At 36.4% G+C, this 14,841-nt stretch overlaps 2 protein-coding genes across 2 annotated transcripts; both read right to left on the reverse strand.

Moving 5' to 3' along the window:
* Positions 1–7,417: 7,417 nt before the first annotated feature.
* On the reverse strand, positions 7,418–7,921 carry LOC139883557 (uncharacterized mitochondrial protein AtMg01250-like). Its single transcript, XM_071867720.1, has one exon. The coding sequence runs from the start codon at positions 7,919–7,921 to the stop codon at positions 7,418–7,420; it is 504 nt and encodes a 167-aa protein (XP_071723821.1).
* Positions 7,922–8,406: 485 nt separating this feature from the next.
* Positions 8,407–9,947, reverse strand: LOC139883558 (uncharacterized). The gene is made up of 4 exons (XM_071867721.1): positions 9,845–9,947; positions 9,168–9,689; positions 8,862–9,071; positions 8,407–8,741 (listed from the first exon to the last, which is right to left on the reverse strand). Exons 1-4 carry the CDS (start codon positions 9,945–9,947, stop codon positions 8,407–8,409), a joined length of 1,170 nt encoding a protein of 389 aa, XP_071723822.1.
* Positions 9,948–14,841: the final 4,894 nt, after the last annotated feature.

Below are 14,841 nucleotides of genomic sequence, written 5' to 3' on the forward strand. Positions count from 1 at the left end.
CCATCTATCCATAGGCGAGACCACCATCACGCAGCAAGATGTTGGGTTGTTGCTCGGCCTGTGTGTTGACGGTTTACCTGTTACGGGTAATGAGTCGTATCACTCCGACATCGACGGGTATCTCCAGAGGCTATTGGGCTGTCGCCCGAAGAGGGATGGAAAGACCACTTAGAGCTCCATCACGACCGTGTAGATATTTCAGACGAGGAAGTGCTACAGAGGGCGCGATGTCACGTCGTCTTCTTGCTTGCTGGTTGCTTTTTCTCGGATAAGAGCCAGAACAAGATCGATCTGTTCTTACTATAGATCCAAGAAGACCTAGAGGCCTGCAGTGAGTTGGGACAGCGCCGTGCTTGTCTACACCATTTGCGCATTGTGCGATTCTGCCCGTTCTGGAGAGCATTATATGAACATGTGCGGGCTACTCGTGCAGTTATGGGCATGGACGAGGGTTCTGAAGGTCAAACCGAGATTTCGTCGAGGACATGTGGCGACGGTTGGGTTGCCATTTGCTGCACATTAAGTTCACGTACATTTAAAGTTATAACTAAAATCATGAATTTTTTTTATATTTTTCTTTATGGTTTATGGCGTACAAATTACCGTACTTTATTTTAACGCAGGTGGACGAGACCTTTGTCCAGAACCAATATTACAAGCCACGTTCTTCTGGCTTACAGAGATCAGTTGTCAATGATGACTTAGTCATAGGTATTTTATCATCTAAGTTCTTGTTTACTTTTAAATTTAAGTAATTATTTTTATTCAAAGAATTAATTTCTGTTTAACAATTACTTTCGTCATTTCGTTTTAGTTCTTATAGACACCCTACGTCGAGCACATGCACACTCTACCGGAAGGATGCCGTCAGGGCGAGCCCATTTGGATATACAGGACATACCTCCACTATTACTTTATAGTGGAGGGACACTATCCCGACAGGGTTATGCGGCAGTTTAGATGCCTGCAAGTTATTCCAGACGACTGTTTGGATGAGATTGAGACTAAGAGGTTGCACGGAATAAAAAGGTCGTCACACTATAGGAATTGGGAACGAGACCATACTATTTACATTCATGAGTGGCATAGTCGGGCTAACCGTAGTAAGACCGTCTGGTTTATCCAGGATCCCAATCATGAGCCAGACACAGGAGGTTACCATGGCCACACGGATTCAGTGAATGCATTGGTGCGTACGAATTATTTTTTTGAGTTATTCGTTGAGCGATCTATACTGTACAATATTAATTCACTGTTTATGTTTCTTGGTATTGAATTGTAGAGTGACGACTTGAGCCACCTGATGCGGTGGACGTACGACTTCAGGAGGAGTATAGGGATTATCAGTATCATCTCCAGCATGTTCAGAATTATGGGGAAATATCGATCAGGATCAGGGACTTGTTGGAGGCGACCGATTTGCCGATCAAGGACCAGACCGTATTCTCGAAACAGGGCGTCGTGCATGTCGATCCCAGTCAGGATTATATACCTCCCCAGTCGAGATCACTATTGCGGAGGCTCGGTAGTCAGGTGTTGAGGAGCGGTAGACGAGCCAGAGAGCCCGCGCCTGAAGTACCACCTCCTGCAGCACATGCGGGACCCTCTCGTCCTGCTGGATCCTCTCGTCCTGCTAGATCTGGTCGAGATTCAGTATCGGATCTTCCTGCTGGATCCCCTCATCTTGTTGGATCCTCTCGTCATGCAAGATCCTCCCGTCATTCTACATCCTCCCGTCATTTTGTATCCTCTAACCATTCAGTTGGTTATGCTCTAGAGTCACAGCCGTTGAGGAGCGATGACCTGTTCTCGTCTGGAATGAGGTTGACGGACATTATGAATAGCCAGGCATTTACTATCGATGATTTGGCGGATGCCACTTCACCATTTCAACAATTCGCAGGGCCACCAACAGCTGTAGATCCTGTCGCTCCTGCACACCCTGTCAAGTACAGCTTCGAATGTCTTTTCGGTTCGGTGCAGCACCAGCAACAGTCGACCACTTTTGAGGCTCATCGTCACTCACATGCTAGGGATGTTCAAATGGATTTAGGCATCGGGTCGAGTTCTCATGACTTTCCCGACTCATCCATTGCCTGGGTGCTAGGTTTTGCGGAGTTCTCAAGGCAACGCGGAGGTCAAGAGTTTCATGGTAAGTATATGTTTGTAATCCATTTACATTTTTTACATAGAGTTATTCATATATAGTTATTGATAAATATAATTGTTTCAAATTATCGTAATTCTCAGATATTCAGACTCATGGTCCCGAACCATCTGCGGAGGAGACAGAGCTGCAGCGACAAGATCGTAGAGATTGATGTCAGATTAAGAGGAAGAGCAGTTAGTTCTACTCATGAGCCTGTATTCAAAATTTTGCGAATAGATTGTATATATAGTGTTATGAGCAATACTTTATTTATATTTTTCACAGTATTCACATTTTAAAAAAATGATTAATCATCATACTCATCATCATACTCATCATCATTATCGTCACCATCACCATCATCATCATCGTCACCGTCATCGTCATCCTCATCCTGATCCTCCTCCTCATCATCGTTGTCGTCGTCATCGTCATCATAATCGTCACCGTCATCATCATCATCGTAGCCCTCATTATCGAGAGGCTCATTTCATTGAAGTCCGTATGGGTCCTGCAACATGTTCAACAACATTCTATCCGCAGGTGTATAAGTGAACGGGTATCTCCTTCGTGGTCTCTGGCGTTGCAATTACTACACCCTTATGGTTATCGACCGGTCCTGTTCGCGTAGTCCCTCGAGCCCAATTGTCATCTGTTAACTCTTTTACGACCCTGACCGGTATGATGAATCGGTAATTTGGTAGAGGGCCAAAAATATCACCGAATTGTTGTCTCCAACCATCCCTTGTGTAGTAACGATGGACCAGATCTAGACGAAGGACATTGAGTACCTTCGCAACGGCCATTGCATGAGAACAAAGAATCATGTAGGTGTCCAATGTAAACATGTGCATGAAACCAAATCAAATCGAACCGTATATTCACTACCGGCAACTCCGAGACGCAATGGCGGAGATCTGACACTGAATGTATGTCCGGGAGCATTTGGATATAATGAGACTGTGTACCGTCTATAATGCATCTAGTTGGCATCGAATGTCTCCGTTGGTATCGGTGCAAGCATAGATCTGTATTTATTTATTTTCGTTAGTTCGTCTACAAAAATCGCCACAGCTTTTGCGTGCGTGGTCTGAACGAACGCCCTGATCGACAAGAAGGGTCGCCTATAAGAACGTTATTGTAACTCTCCGCGTCGTTCGAAGTAGTTACGCCCCATCTGTGGAATCCGTCTAGGAACAATGTCCACTTCTCTAGTAGAATACGTAGCAGATACGGAGATGCAGTCTAACTCGTTTTTATAAGATCTGTCCATGCCTTCATATATTTCGCCTCATCTAACTCGGTACCTACGGCCCAACATAAACCATATAATCCTTTATTCTTTAGGACGCTTGACATCATATTGACACGAATGTGCTCCATGAAGTATCTGTGCAGATGCAATAATTAATTCATGAATTAATTTGAATTTAAAAGTATAATTAAAGTGTTGTAACCATCACCTGTGAAGTCCTCAATTTTGAAATTTTCTATCAAGCTTCACGATAGCAGACAGGATGCCCGAATGACGATCAGAGATGATGCATGTGAACGTATCCTATATAACGTATTTTTTCAAGTATTTTAAGAACCAGTACAACTTGTGGTTCAACTCCTCATCTATGATGGCATATCCGACTAGCATGACTCTGTAGTTGGCAGTCTTCACAATCGCTACAATCGCCTTACCCTTATACGCCCCACGAAGATGCGTTGTCTCGACAGTAACTACCGGATGACTATGTTGAAATGTGAGTCTCGTAGCACCAAAATGCCAAAATATGTACCTGAATAAATAACAATAATCAGTATACGGTGTAAAATTCATATTACCGTGCTCGGTAATATGAATTTTACCTAAAAATCTTCCTCCTGCTATGCACAATCCCGTCCTCCTTCTTGAACGAACTTCCACTGCACTTTTGTATCATCGTTACAGTATTCAAGAGCTCGCATGTCACTAGGCAATTGGCGAAAATTTGTCTTCCAATCTCCATATACCCGGTTCATCGCCACTCGCTTATCGTCCCAAGCTTTTTTCTTCTCAATTTTACAGCCGAATGCTGCTTCACAGTTGAAAACAATGGACTTGATTAGGTAATTTGGACGGTCGCGAATCTTATCCAATATGACGTGGGCAACGTGATTTTGCGAAATATTCCTGTCTTCACGTTCATTGTTTGCTCTGTCACAATGCCCGTCATACCAGATAGTCATTTACCACGTGCGATATTCGCTCTTAAAAGAAGCCCGGATCTTCCAATTGTATACAAGCCCATGTTGTCCGTTCTGATGCCGTCACGCGATATTCTGCTCCCCGCCTAGTTGACCAGATCGCTATTACACCCTGAAGCTCTTCCTTGCTAGAAAAATACGTTCCCAGCTTTATGGTACTAGGGTCACCATTGTATAATTTTGGAGCACTAGGAAAGCGGTGGTCTGTTACCTTATCAGGTCCATCCATGTTGCTGAACACATGATAATCTCTTGCGCGGGGAATGATGTAATCCTCGTCGGATGAGGCGTATCCCCGTCGTCCGCGAGGCCTACTATTACCCTCTCCCCCGGCATTGAATCTTTATGTCCGACACAAATTATGAATAGGATGGTAGCTTATGAACAAGTCACGACTCCAAGAATGATGTTGATACATCAATGATAATGTAGCATCATCATTAATTACGATACATTGTTTTTCACCATTATCAACCGCGTATACATAGATAAGATTCAATTGTACCCGTTCTCTTTGAATCCCGGCATAATCGCACATTACTTTAGAAAAATCATCATAACTCAACATACCATTGATGAAATACGTTGCGTCGGGAACACTGCCCACCACGACCTTGCCATCCCAAATTGTATAGAACTCCTCCAGTATAAATTCAAATAAAAAGACATATTGAATATAAATAAAAAAAAAATTAGGAATTCTAAAAATAGTGCAAAGAAATTCGAAGAAAAAATTATGAATTCTAAAATTAATAAGAAGAAAGACGAAGAAAGAATGTGAAAATGAAATCGGTTGTGAAGGGTTATATAGGCAAAATCTCCTCGAAAATGGAATTTTCGAAAGTCCTATATTCCCATAAATGGCAATACTGGAATGTCTATTCCCGTAATTACCATTACCGGGTATAAGACAATACCCGTAATTACCATTATTGGGTCAAGGACTATACCCGGAATTGACAAACATGAGACAAGAAATATACCGGACTATAACTAGAATTGACAAACACGGGACAAGAAATATACCGGACGGGTTTTCATTGCAATAATTGTATAATTATGTAGAAATAATTTTTTTTTAAAAAAAATAACTCTTTTTCGGAAACCTGAGTTCCGGGTGCTAGCTAATTGAAAACGCCCTTAATTAATCAAGATTACTTGTCCCGAAAACCTCATTTTCAAGACAGATTTTTTATGTTTACCTATTAGGGCTAGGACGTATAAAAGTGGCGCAACCGGCAAGCAAAGAAGTCTCAGTAAAACGTTTAATTGCTAAATGAAAGTCTAAATGAGCAATACTGTCTCCTACTTTATTAGCAGTACGTCAAACAAAGCTACATGAAACTGAATCAAAAGATGCCACCAACTTCTCGGTTTCGTATACAAGGACACCACAGCTGGTATAGCTTCTTTCACTCTTCTGCAGTTCTATGATTAATCTAGAACAGTCTCCTTCTAAGTGAATGTGATCATATCCCAATCTAGTAGCAAGCATTAATGCTTTCAGTGCAGCACAAGTTTCAGCATGAAAAGTATCTTGAATGTAATCTAAACGACCTTATTCTGTTTCAAGAACATATCCACGACTATTTCGAGCCACTACACCAAAACAGTTTGTGTCTGCACCATAAATAAATAAAGCATCAAAGTTTATTTTGATAGTTGATGGACTCGGTAAACTCCATTTGTCGATAGCAGCGTGCTGAAATTAAATCTAGCCAAAAACTCCATTTGTCGATAGCAGCGTGCTGAAATTAAATCTAGCCATAAGAGATTATCACACCGTTGTTGAAATTAAATCTAGCCATAAGAGATTATCACACCGTTGTTGAATACATTGAAGCTAGAAACAGGTCTTTCACACACCAATTCAAAGACTACCTTATTTCTATTCATCCAAATCCAATATATAGATAGGATAAATGTTGTAAGCATGTCATCTCGGAGGTTAGAAAAAACATTGTTCAACCAAGCAAACAAATTTCCAGATTTTGTCTCCCTGAACATCAATGAATTATAAAAGAGACCAGAGTTGACGAGACCAAAGACAATCACGAAACAAGTGCAAAATCGATCGTCTCGTAGACCACAAACTGACCAAACTGGATTAATAAAGGTCATACCTCTCTTATGAAGGTTGTCAGTGGTTGCAAGAATGCCTTTACAAAGCTTCCAACAGAAAGTTTTGACATTAGGAGGGAGTTTAATAGACCAGAGCTTGTTCCAATGCATAAACAAACTTATAATTAGAGACAAATTCTTCTTTCGCATCAGAATATCCTTAGCCACATAGTATCCAGATTGTACTGAGTATTTGCCATCAAGACTCCCCAACCAGATGAAATGATCGACCGATAAAGGCATACACAGAGGTGTACCAAGGATAGCTGCAACCTGTGAGGGAGAAAACATAGAATTAAGAAGTTCTCATTTCCAAACACCTTCATGAGAGGAAATATGTGAAGCAACAGTTAAGTGGACATCAAAGGAATCAGAAATAGGTTGGACTTGATAATTCTCAAGATTCGCCACCCATTTATCATTATAAATCTCAATATTAGCTCCATTCCGAACTCTCCATCTTCCACCTTCAAGTAAAATCTCTCTTGCCTCAAGAAAAGCTCTCCATAAGGCTGATGGATTTAAACCCAAAGAAGCTTTATGAGAAGAAGTAATCTGGAAATATTTCCCTTTGAAAAAATTTTGCCATCAGTGAATTTTGATCATCAAAGAAAGGCCATGCTTGTTTTGCAAGTAACGCCAAATTGTGAGCTTCCAACAGTTTAAAACCCAATCCACCTACATTCTTCTTTTCAAATAGCCCTCTCCAAACAACCCAAACCCTATTCCTTGATCCATTTTCTGTACCCCAAAAGAACTTTGCACAGTACATTTTTAAGTCTTCATAAATACTAGTTGGCAATCAAAATAGACTCATAACATAAGTCGGCATAGATTGTAAAATTGATTTAATTAAAACCTTTTTCCTACTTGCTGATAGAAGTCTTCCTTTCCATCCCCCCAATGTACTCTTTATCCTAATCCTATCACGCAAATACTCGAAGGAAACTTTTTATTCCTTCCCAAGAGAATATGCATGCCTAGATAGTTAGAGTTCGTTAAGCATTTATCTATACCTAACATCTGTTGTAAATCCAACTTCATGGAATCCGATACATTCTGACTGAAATAAACACTGGATTTACTGAAGTTTACTTCCTGACCCGCCGCCAACTGATATATATTAAGCATGTCAAGAAATTCACTGCAGTCTGATCTAGAAGCTCGAAAAAAGGCCAAACTATCATCGGCAAAAAGCAGATGCGAGACACAGATTCTTGAAGGTGAAGCATTCGCTCCCTGTATCAAACTTCTAATAACTTTATCGTCTATAAGGCTTGAGAGTCCTTCCGAGCACATGACATATAAAATGGGCGAGAGAGGGTTGCCTTGCTGTAGGCCTTTAGAAGGAAGGAAAACTTCTTGCTCCACTCCATTCACTAATATCGAATAAGACACGGAGGTGATGCATTTCATGAGCAGTCTAATTATAGACAATGGAAATCCTAACCGACTCAAACACTTCTCAATAAATGGCCATTCAAGTTTGTCGTAGGTTTTTTAATATCTAACTTAATTGCCATGAACCCTTGTTTCCCTCCTCTCTTCAAATGCATTGAGTGGACAAGTTCAAAAGCTACAACAATATTATATAGAACAAACGGCCGGAAATGAAACCACTCTGATTCTCCGATATGATAGATGGCAGCCACAAACGAAGCCGATAAACTATTTTTTTTACAGAACATTGCATAACCTATAGGTCGAAAATCAGAAGGTAAATCTGGATTTTTTACCTTTCGAATGAGCACTAGATGCGTATGATTGAACTCCTTCAAATATGCTCCTCTGTTCAGAATGTTCAAGACCGTTATTGTGACTTCTTCAGCAACATAATTCCAATGATGCTGAAAGAAATCAGAACCAAAACCATCCGGACTCGAGGCCTTGGAAGTATGAATCTAATTCAAAGCTTCCAAAACATCAATAGCAGAGAAAGGTCGAAGAAGATCCTCATAAGCTTCCTGAGAGACTCTTCTAGACATCTTCCTAGTAACTAGCTCAATGTCATCAAGGTTGGAAACTGAAGAGTAATAGACTTCTGAGAAATGCTGCCTCAAAGAATGAACAATGAAGTCTTGAGAAGTAACCCATTCACCATTGTCATCAAGCAGACGAACTATTGTGTTTCTCCTTTTACGTTGAGTTGCAAAAGCATGGAAATAGGCAGTGTTTCGGTCTCCCTCAGTATGCCATAGAACTTTACTACGCTGCTTCCAAAGAGTAGCTTCACAATCTAAGAGATCATCGATCTACTTCTCGAAATCTCTAATTATGAAGCACTGCTGCATAATATTCCCACTTTCTCGAAACCTCTTTAAACATCCTTATAAGTGATTAATCTTCTTCCTTAAACTTCCATACTCCAGCCGACTCCATTTATCTAAATCATCACTTGCTCGGGCCAATTTATGAGAGACTGTACCAGGTCCATTCCAACTTGCAGCCACAATCAGCTCACAATCTTTATTATCCGACCAAAGGTTTCCATATCGAAAACGTCTTCCCCCAAAATACTTCCTTACTTCATCAGTGCTTCCAAATATCAAAGGAAGATGATCGGAAACTGTTGAGGACAAATGTGTGATCTGGAAATCAACAAACCGAGAGATCCATTATGGGGAAGCCAAGACTTGATATAATCTCTCATAGACAAGCACACCATCATATTGCCTATTACACCAAGTGAATTCAGATCCTCTAAATTCCAATTCACGTAACTCACATAGTTCAATGGCTTCTATGAACTCTTCCATCTGGCTTATCGATCGTTCATCTCCACCAAGTTTCTCAGATTGCTTCAAGATTTCATTAAAATCCCCACCGACAACCCATGGTAAAGAGCATGAAAGATGAAGGTTTCTAAGAAGATCCCAAGTGCGCCAACGCTCCGCTATTTTAGGATTACCATAAATACTTGTTAGCCGCCAAGAATTATTAATCACTGCATCAACAGGCCAGTGAGAAAATGATTGCAAATTCACTTTGACATCAATTTCATTCCACAATAATGCCACTCCACCACCTGTTCCAATTCTGTCCCAGACAATACAATTCCTGAATCCGAAATTTTTCTTCAATCTCTCCATTTCACGGCTAGATTTCCTAGTCTCTGACAAAAAGGCAATAGTTGGCCTTTCTTTGCGCAAAACCTGCGCTACTTTTTGGAACTTTTGAGGATGACCTAATCCTCAAACGTTCGAAAATAACAGCCTCATTATTGTTGGCAGGCGAGGGGATATGCAGCCTCGTCGGCCATTGAATTGCAATCGTCACCAGCGAATCCCTGACGGGAAATAATGTTTTCATCCACCATTTGTAGAAGTCAGACCAAGCCACCAGAATTTGTTGTCGGCTCATCAGAATGATCCCCACCAAATGTAGAAGAAATTGGAAGCATCCCACATTCTCCATCTTGTATCACCGGAATAGACATCGACATTTGTTCTTTATTCTCAATCGATTCATTTTATAATTTTAATATAATTTATCTATTTTGCGGTTTCAGATAATATATTAAATTATTTTCAAATATTTTTCTGTAAGTGTAATGTATAAATACTACTTAAATACAAGTAATCATTATTTTTTAAATTACAATTAAATCATAATTATATATGATACTACATTTTATCATAAAGTAACTTTTACATGCTAAAATCAATTACATTTTATAATATATATTAATTAGAGAGCAATAATAATTTAATGAGATAAAATAACAAACTCATTGAGTTAACTACATTAATTAAATATGGTTAAAAAATATTATTTTAATTAAAATTAATATGTGATCTATATTAATTATAATTAATTTGACATAATTAAGAAGATAAAGATTTATTAACTTTTATAGTGGATTAAGAAAAGTGAATAAAATTTAATACTTAAAGAATGCAATGTTGCACTCATTGGAAAAATCCATCAAAACTTTTTTTTTTATGAAAAGACAAACTCACTTTTTCATACCTTAAGAATCTTATGTTTTAAGTGTTGTAAAAAAACTTAGCCTACTACTATAGCATAGCATGAACCTCAACAATCAATATCCAATAAAAATATGATAATATGTGGCAAAATTTAAATTTCGCTATTTTTATAGTTAAGGACGAGTTTGATTTTTAACTCTTTTTTAATACTATTTTCTTAAGGATTCACCAATCCATTTTAGAGTGTAGAATAATAAAACAATAAAAATATATTATATATTATATGGTATAATATTATATTAGATTTACTATTAAACATATTAAAAAAAATTATACACCAAACACACTCTTAACTATAAAAATGACAAAATTTAAATTTTACCACATGTCATGTATTTATTGCGTATTGGTTGTAAAAAATTTTCTATTAAACCTCGTTTGGAACACCGGATAAATTTCGACGAATTGCTATAAGGCTATCGCACGATTATAGATAGCTACAACGCAATCCATATATAGCGTCTGGTTGTATATGGATTACGTAATAGATAAATTTATATAATTCGTTCTAGCATTTAGAATGACGAATATTAGCTAACGGATTATGCATATGATTACAAAAATACCCTCTCAAATCTTTACTCTCCTTAATTTCAATTACAACTCTATTTAAGCAATTGAAATTTGATTAAATAAAAAATAATTCAAATACAAACCGGTCATTTCTGTCTCATTTGTGCTCCAAATTGAGAGTTTTTGTTGTCATTGCCAAGAAGACATCTTGCCCTTCAATTTAGACATCGAGTTGACTCATTTTCAACGTCGGAATCGCTAGAAAACGCTCACAAAGTCGATGCTTGTTTCTGTCCGAGAGCAAGCTTCTTTAAATTTCGTCCCTTTTGATTTGTTGGCATAACTCGTAGATTCTATCACCTGTTACACTATAAAAAACCGGTCGATTTCAAGATTCAACGACAGAGTTTCAATGATTACTATTTCATTAGATGATTGTATTGAAGTAATCAATAATTTTAGATTTTTTTAGATTTTTTTATTGATAAAGCCTTTTGGCAAGAAGTGTTACTAAAACTTGCTTTGAGCATTTTGATATGTTTTCAAATATAGCTTGGTGTTTGAAAAGTTTTTGTGTGGTGTCCGATTTCTATTTTGGAAGTTTGTTTATTCTCATTGCAGGCATTACCTTTTTTTGAGAAATCGATTTTCATCACTTTCATATTGGATACATATGATGCGGAACCCCACGATCGAATGCCAAAGAACTCCTCAATCGAGCTAGAATAAATTTTTTTTACGTATATAAATATGAACGAAACAAGGAACCTCATCTATTAAACCCACTAACTCCAAGGCTAAGAACCCAATAAAATATGGAGGGACTTTAGGAAAATAGATAGAATTAAATCAAACTCGATTTAATTAATCCCAAAATGTAAGCAATTGAATTCTAATCTCAAGAAATCACTTAATAGTAAAAACCAATTTTTTATTCATAAACTTGTGTGCTTATTCTCATCTTACACTTACAAATTTATAGACTAAAAATAAAGTTTAAATAGAAAAAAACTAAATTCATGCATTAAATAAAATAAAAATTAGATATGCTAATCTTCTTTTGATATGTGCCAACAACGGTCAAATAACAAAAGACTTGGCCACACTTCTGACTTTTCTCTATGGAATGAAGCAACGACAACTTTTCAATTTCAATTAGGAAATTGGAGTAATATTGCTCCACTTGATGGCTTTCTGATCTCCTTTAAATATTGTATTATTTTCAACCTCCAAAACTCTCGAAATAAAATTAAGAAAAACCTTCTTAAACTTTAGAGATTGGCCTTTCGTAATTGGACCAAATGAATGTATAATTGGGTCTTTAGTATTTTATCCAACAACTTCATCCATAATAATATTACTTTGATCTTGAACTGAGATGTCATTTATCCTATCACCCATGAATGAATCTGTCTATTTGGAGTGACTTTCTTTAAATATGTATTTTTTACGTCCAATCTATGTTAAAGGCTCGGTGGGATATAAAGAAGTTGTTTTATTCGTGTCTCATTCGCAGCGTTTACCGCGCCAAGAGTTGCGTTGAATCCATGGTCGAGTCGCCATGGTTATCTGACTAATATGTCGTAATTAGTTGTTGTCGCACCTTAACCGTGAAGAGGCTCAGACCCTCGATGAAGCAGCTGTTTAATCTCATCGTTGTTTTTAATTATTATTTTGGATCGTTTATTTAGTATTCTGGATACTTTACAATGCTATCGGATTGTAATTATGATTTCATGTATTACTTTATTCGTATTTAATGAAATTGCAAGTTTAAATTTTAAAAAATAAAAAAATAAATAATAATGTGGGTTGATGGATTAATGGGTTGGGTTGGATATTTTTCGTCGAATTCATGGCCCAGCCCATAATAAATAATATAAATTGATTTGGGTTGGATTTCTAAAAAATTTCTTCTAATCCAACCTAAATTCAGTTGGATTGGATCGGTTGAATCGGTAGGTTGGATCAGATCCATACTCACCCCTAAATTACTCAATATGAAACTTGTCCTCCGATTAAAAAATAAGGTGAAAGCATTAAAAAAGAAGAAAAAGGTGACAGCGTCACCAAACTTCCATCGCTCTGGGCCAGATGACAATATGAAAAGCAGATATTTTCTATTTTTCTGTTCTTTTAACCAAAAAGAAAATGAAAAAAGAAACTACTGTATAGTATTCATTTAGAGAGCAAACAACCAATAGGCCATCGCCATATTATCATAGCAATTAGCTGTGGAAGAGGCTGCGCGTTGGGTCCCAGATCAATTATGGAGCATGTTAATTAGATCTTAATTAAAAATAAAAAGTGATTAGTACGTGATTTTTTATTCATTAAAAAAGAAAAAGGAAAAGGGGATTAAGGGCTTTGGCATTTTGATGATTATAAAATGAAAAAAAAAAAAAGCAAACAAGTTTGAGGTCCAAAAGCCAAAAGTTAAGCCTTTGGGAGCATATAACTTAAACATATACCTTTGCCATTAAACATATTCTGTAGAGAACTTAATCATAGTTATTATTTTAACATTTTTCTTACAAGTAACACACACAAACATACTACATCCGTCCCAAATTACATACAAATTTTACAAACAAATTATATATAAAAATTTACATTTAATTTAAAATAGAAATAGTATATACATAAATAATCGGGAAATTAGTTAAGACGAGTTTCTCATTTTATTACTAACTTTACACACATATATAATATATATCACCTTTGGAAATCTAAAACCCAGGAAAAAAAGAGAGAAAGTTGTAAATAAACATTTGTTCCTCATAAATGAAAAAGAATAGTCTTTTCCGGCCACTTCAAGTATCTCGTAATGAAATTTGTTTTGATTCATTTCAAGTGTTTTTTATGAAATCTACGCATATTTGAGCTATTTTTTTTCAATATTATTCTTACATTTATTTTAATTAATATTTTATTTTGAATAAATATTTAAGACTTCTGAATAATAAATAATGGACAAACAAATAATTTCTTTTATCATTGATTATCTTTTTAAAATATATTTTTTTTATTACGAAATATTTTAAGTGAATCAGAGAGAGTATTCATTAAAATAAAAAATAAAAAAAACGAGCAAGTACTTTTTTTTATGCGTTTGAGAATTGAGGCGATTCAACCTCTCATGAGCGACAATCTAAGACAAAAAAAACAAAAACACAAGCATTTTACAACTCCGATGTTCGAACTTCGAACGGTCAGAATGTAGCTAGACCATATAATCATTACTAAGATTATTTATGTTTTACCGGTATGATACATATTTTTAAATTATTAACACAATTTAAAAATAAGATAAAAAGTAATATATTTTATTTAAATTAAATATAAAAATTATTTATTTTTGAGACCAAATAAAAATTATAATTTTTTTTTAAAGTTTACTAAGCAATTACTTAATACAGTATATGTATAAATAACTAATCATATCTTTCTTTTTCTTTTTACCTTATATGTATTCCTATTTATAAAAAGGAAACACCGCTGATTATAATGAAGTTACAATATTCCCATTACAAAATTGGCACGGGTCTAATGTAGCACATGCATGAATATTCATCCATTCGAGTCCCGCGTCAGATTAATATAAATGTCGATTCATTATTCATATAAGAGATTATATTTTGAATAAAATAACATGATATAATTAATTTTGATAGAAATGTTTATCATGTAGAATTTTACAACAACATTTCGATGAGATTTGACAAAATAAAAATATGATACGTGAAGATTTGAATACTTCGTTGTTAGACCAAAAAATGTAGAAAAATCATTCACTGAATATTTAAATATTGATTACTCAATCTCTTTAAAGAA

Source organism: Rutidosis leptorrhynchoides, unplaced genomic scaffold, assembly GCF_046630445.1.
Source record: "Rutidosis leptorrhynchoides isolate AG116_Rl617_1_P2 unplaced genomic scaffold, CSIRO_AGI_Rlap_v1 contig417, whole genome shotgun sequence".
Taxonomy (NCBI): Eukaryota; Viridiplantae; Streptophyta; class Magnoliopsida; order Asterales; family Asteraceae; genus Rutidosis; species Rutidosis leptorrhynchoides.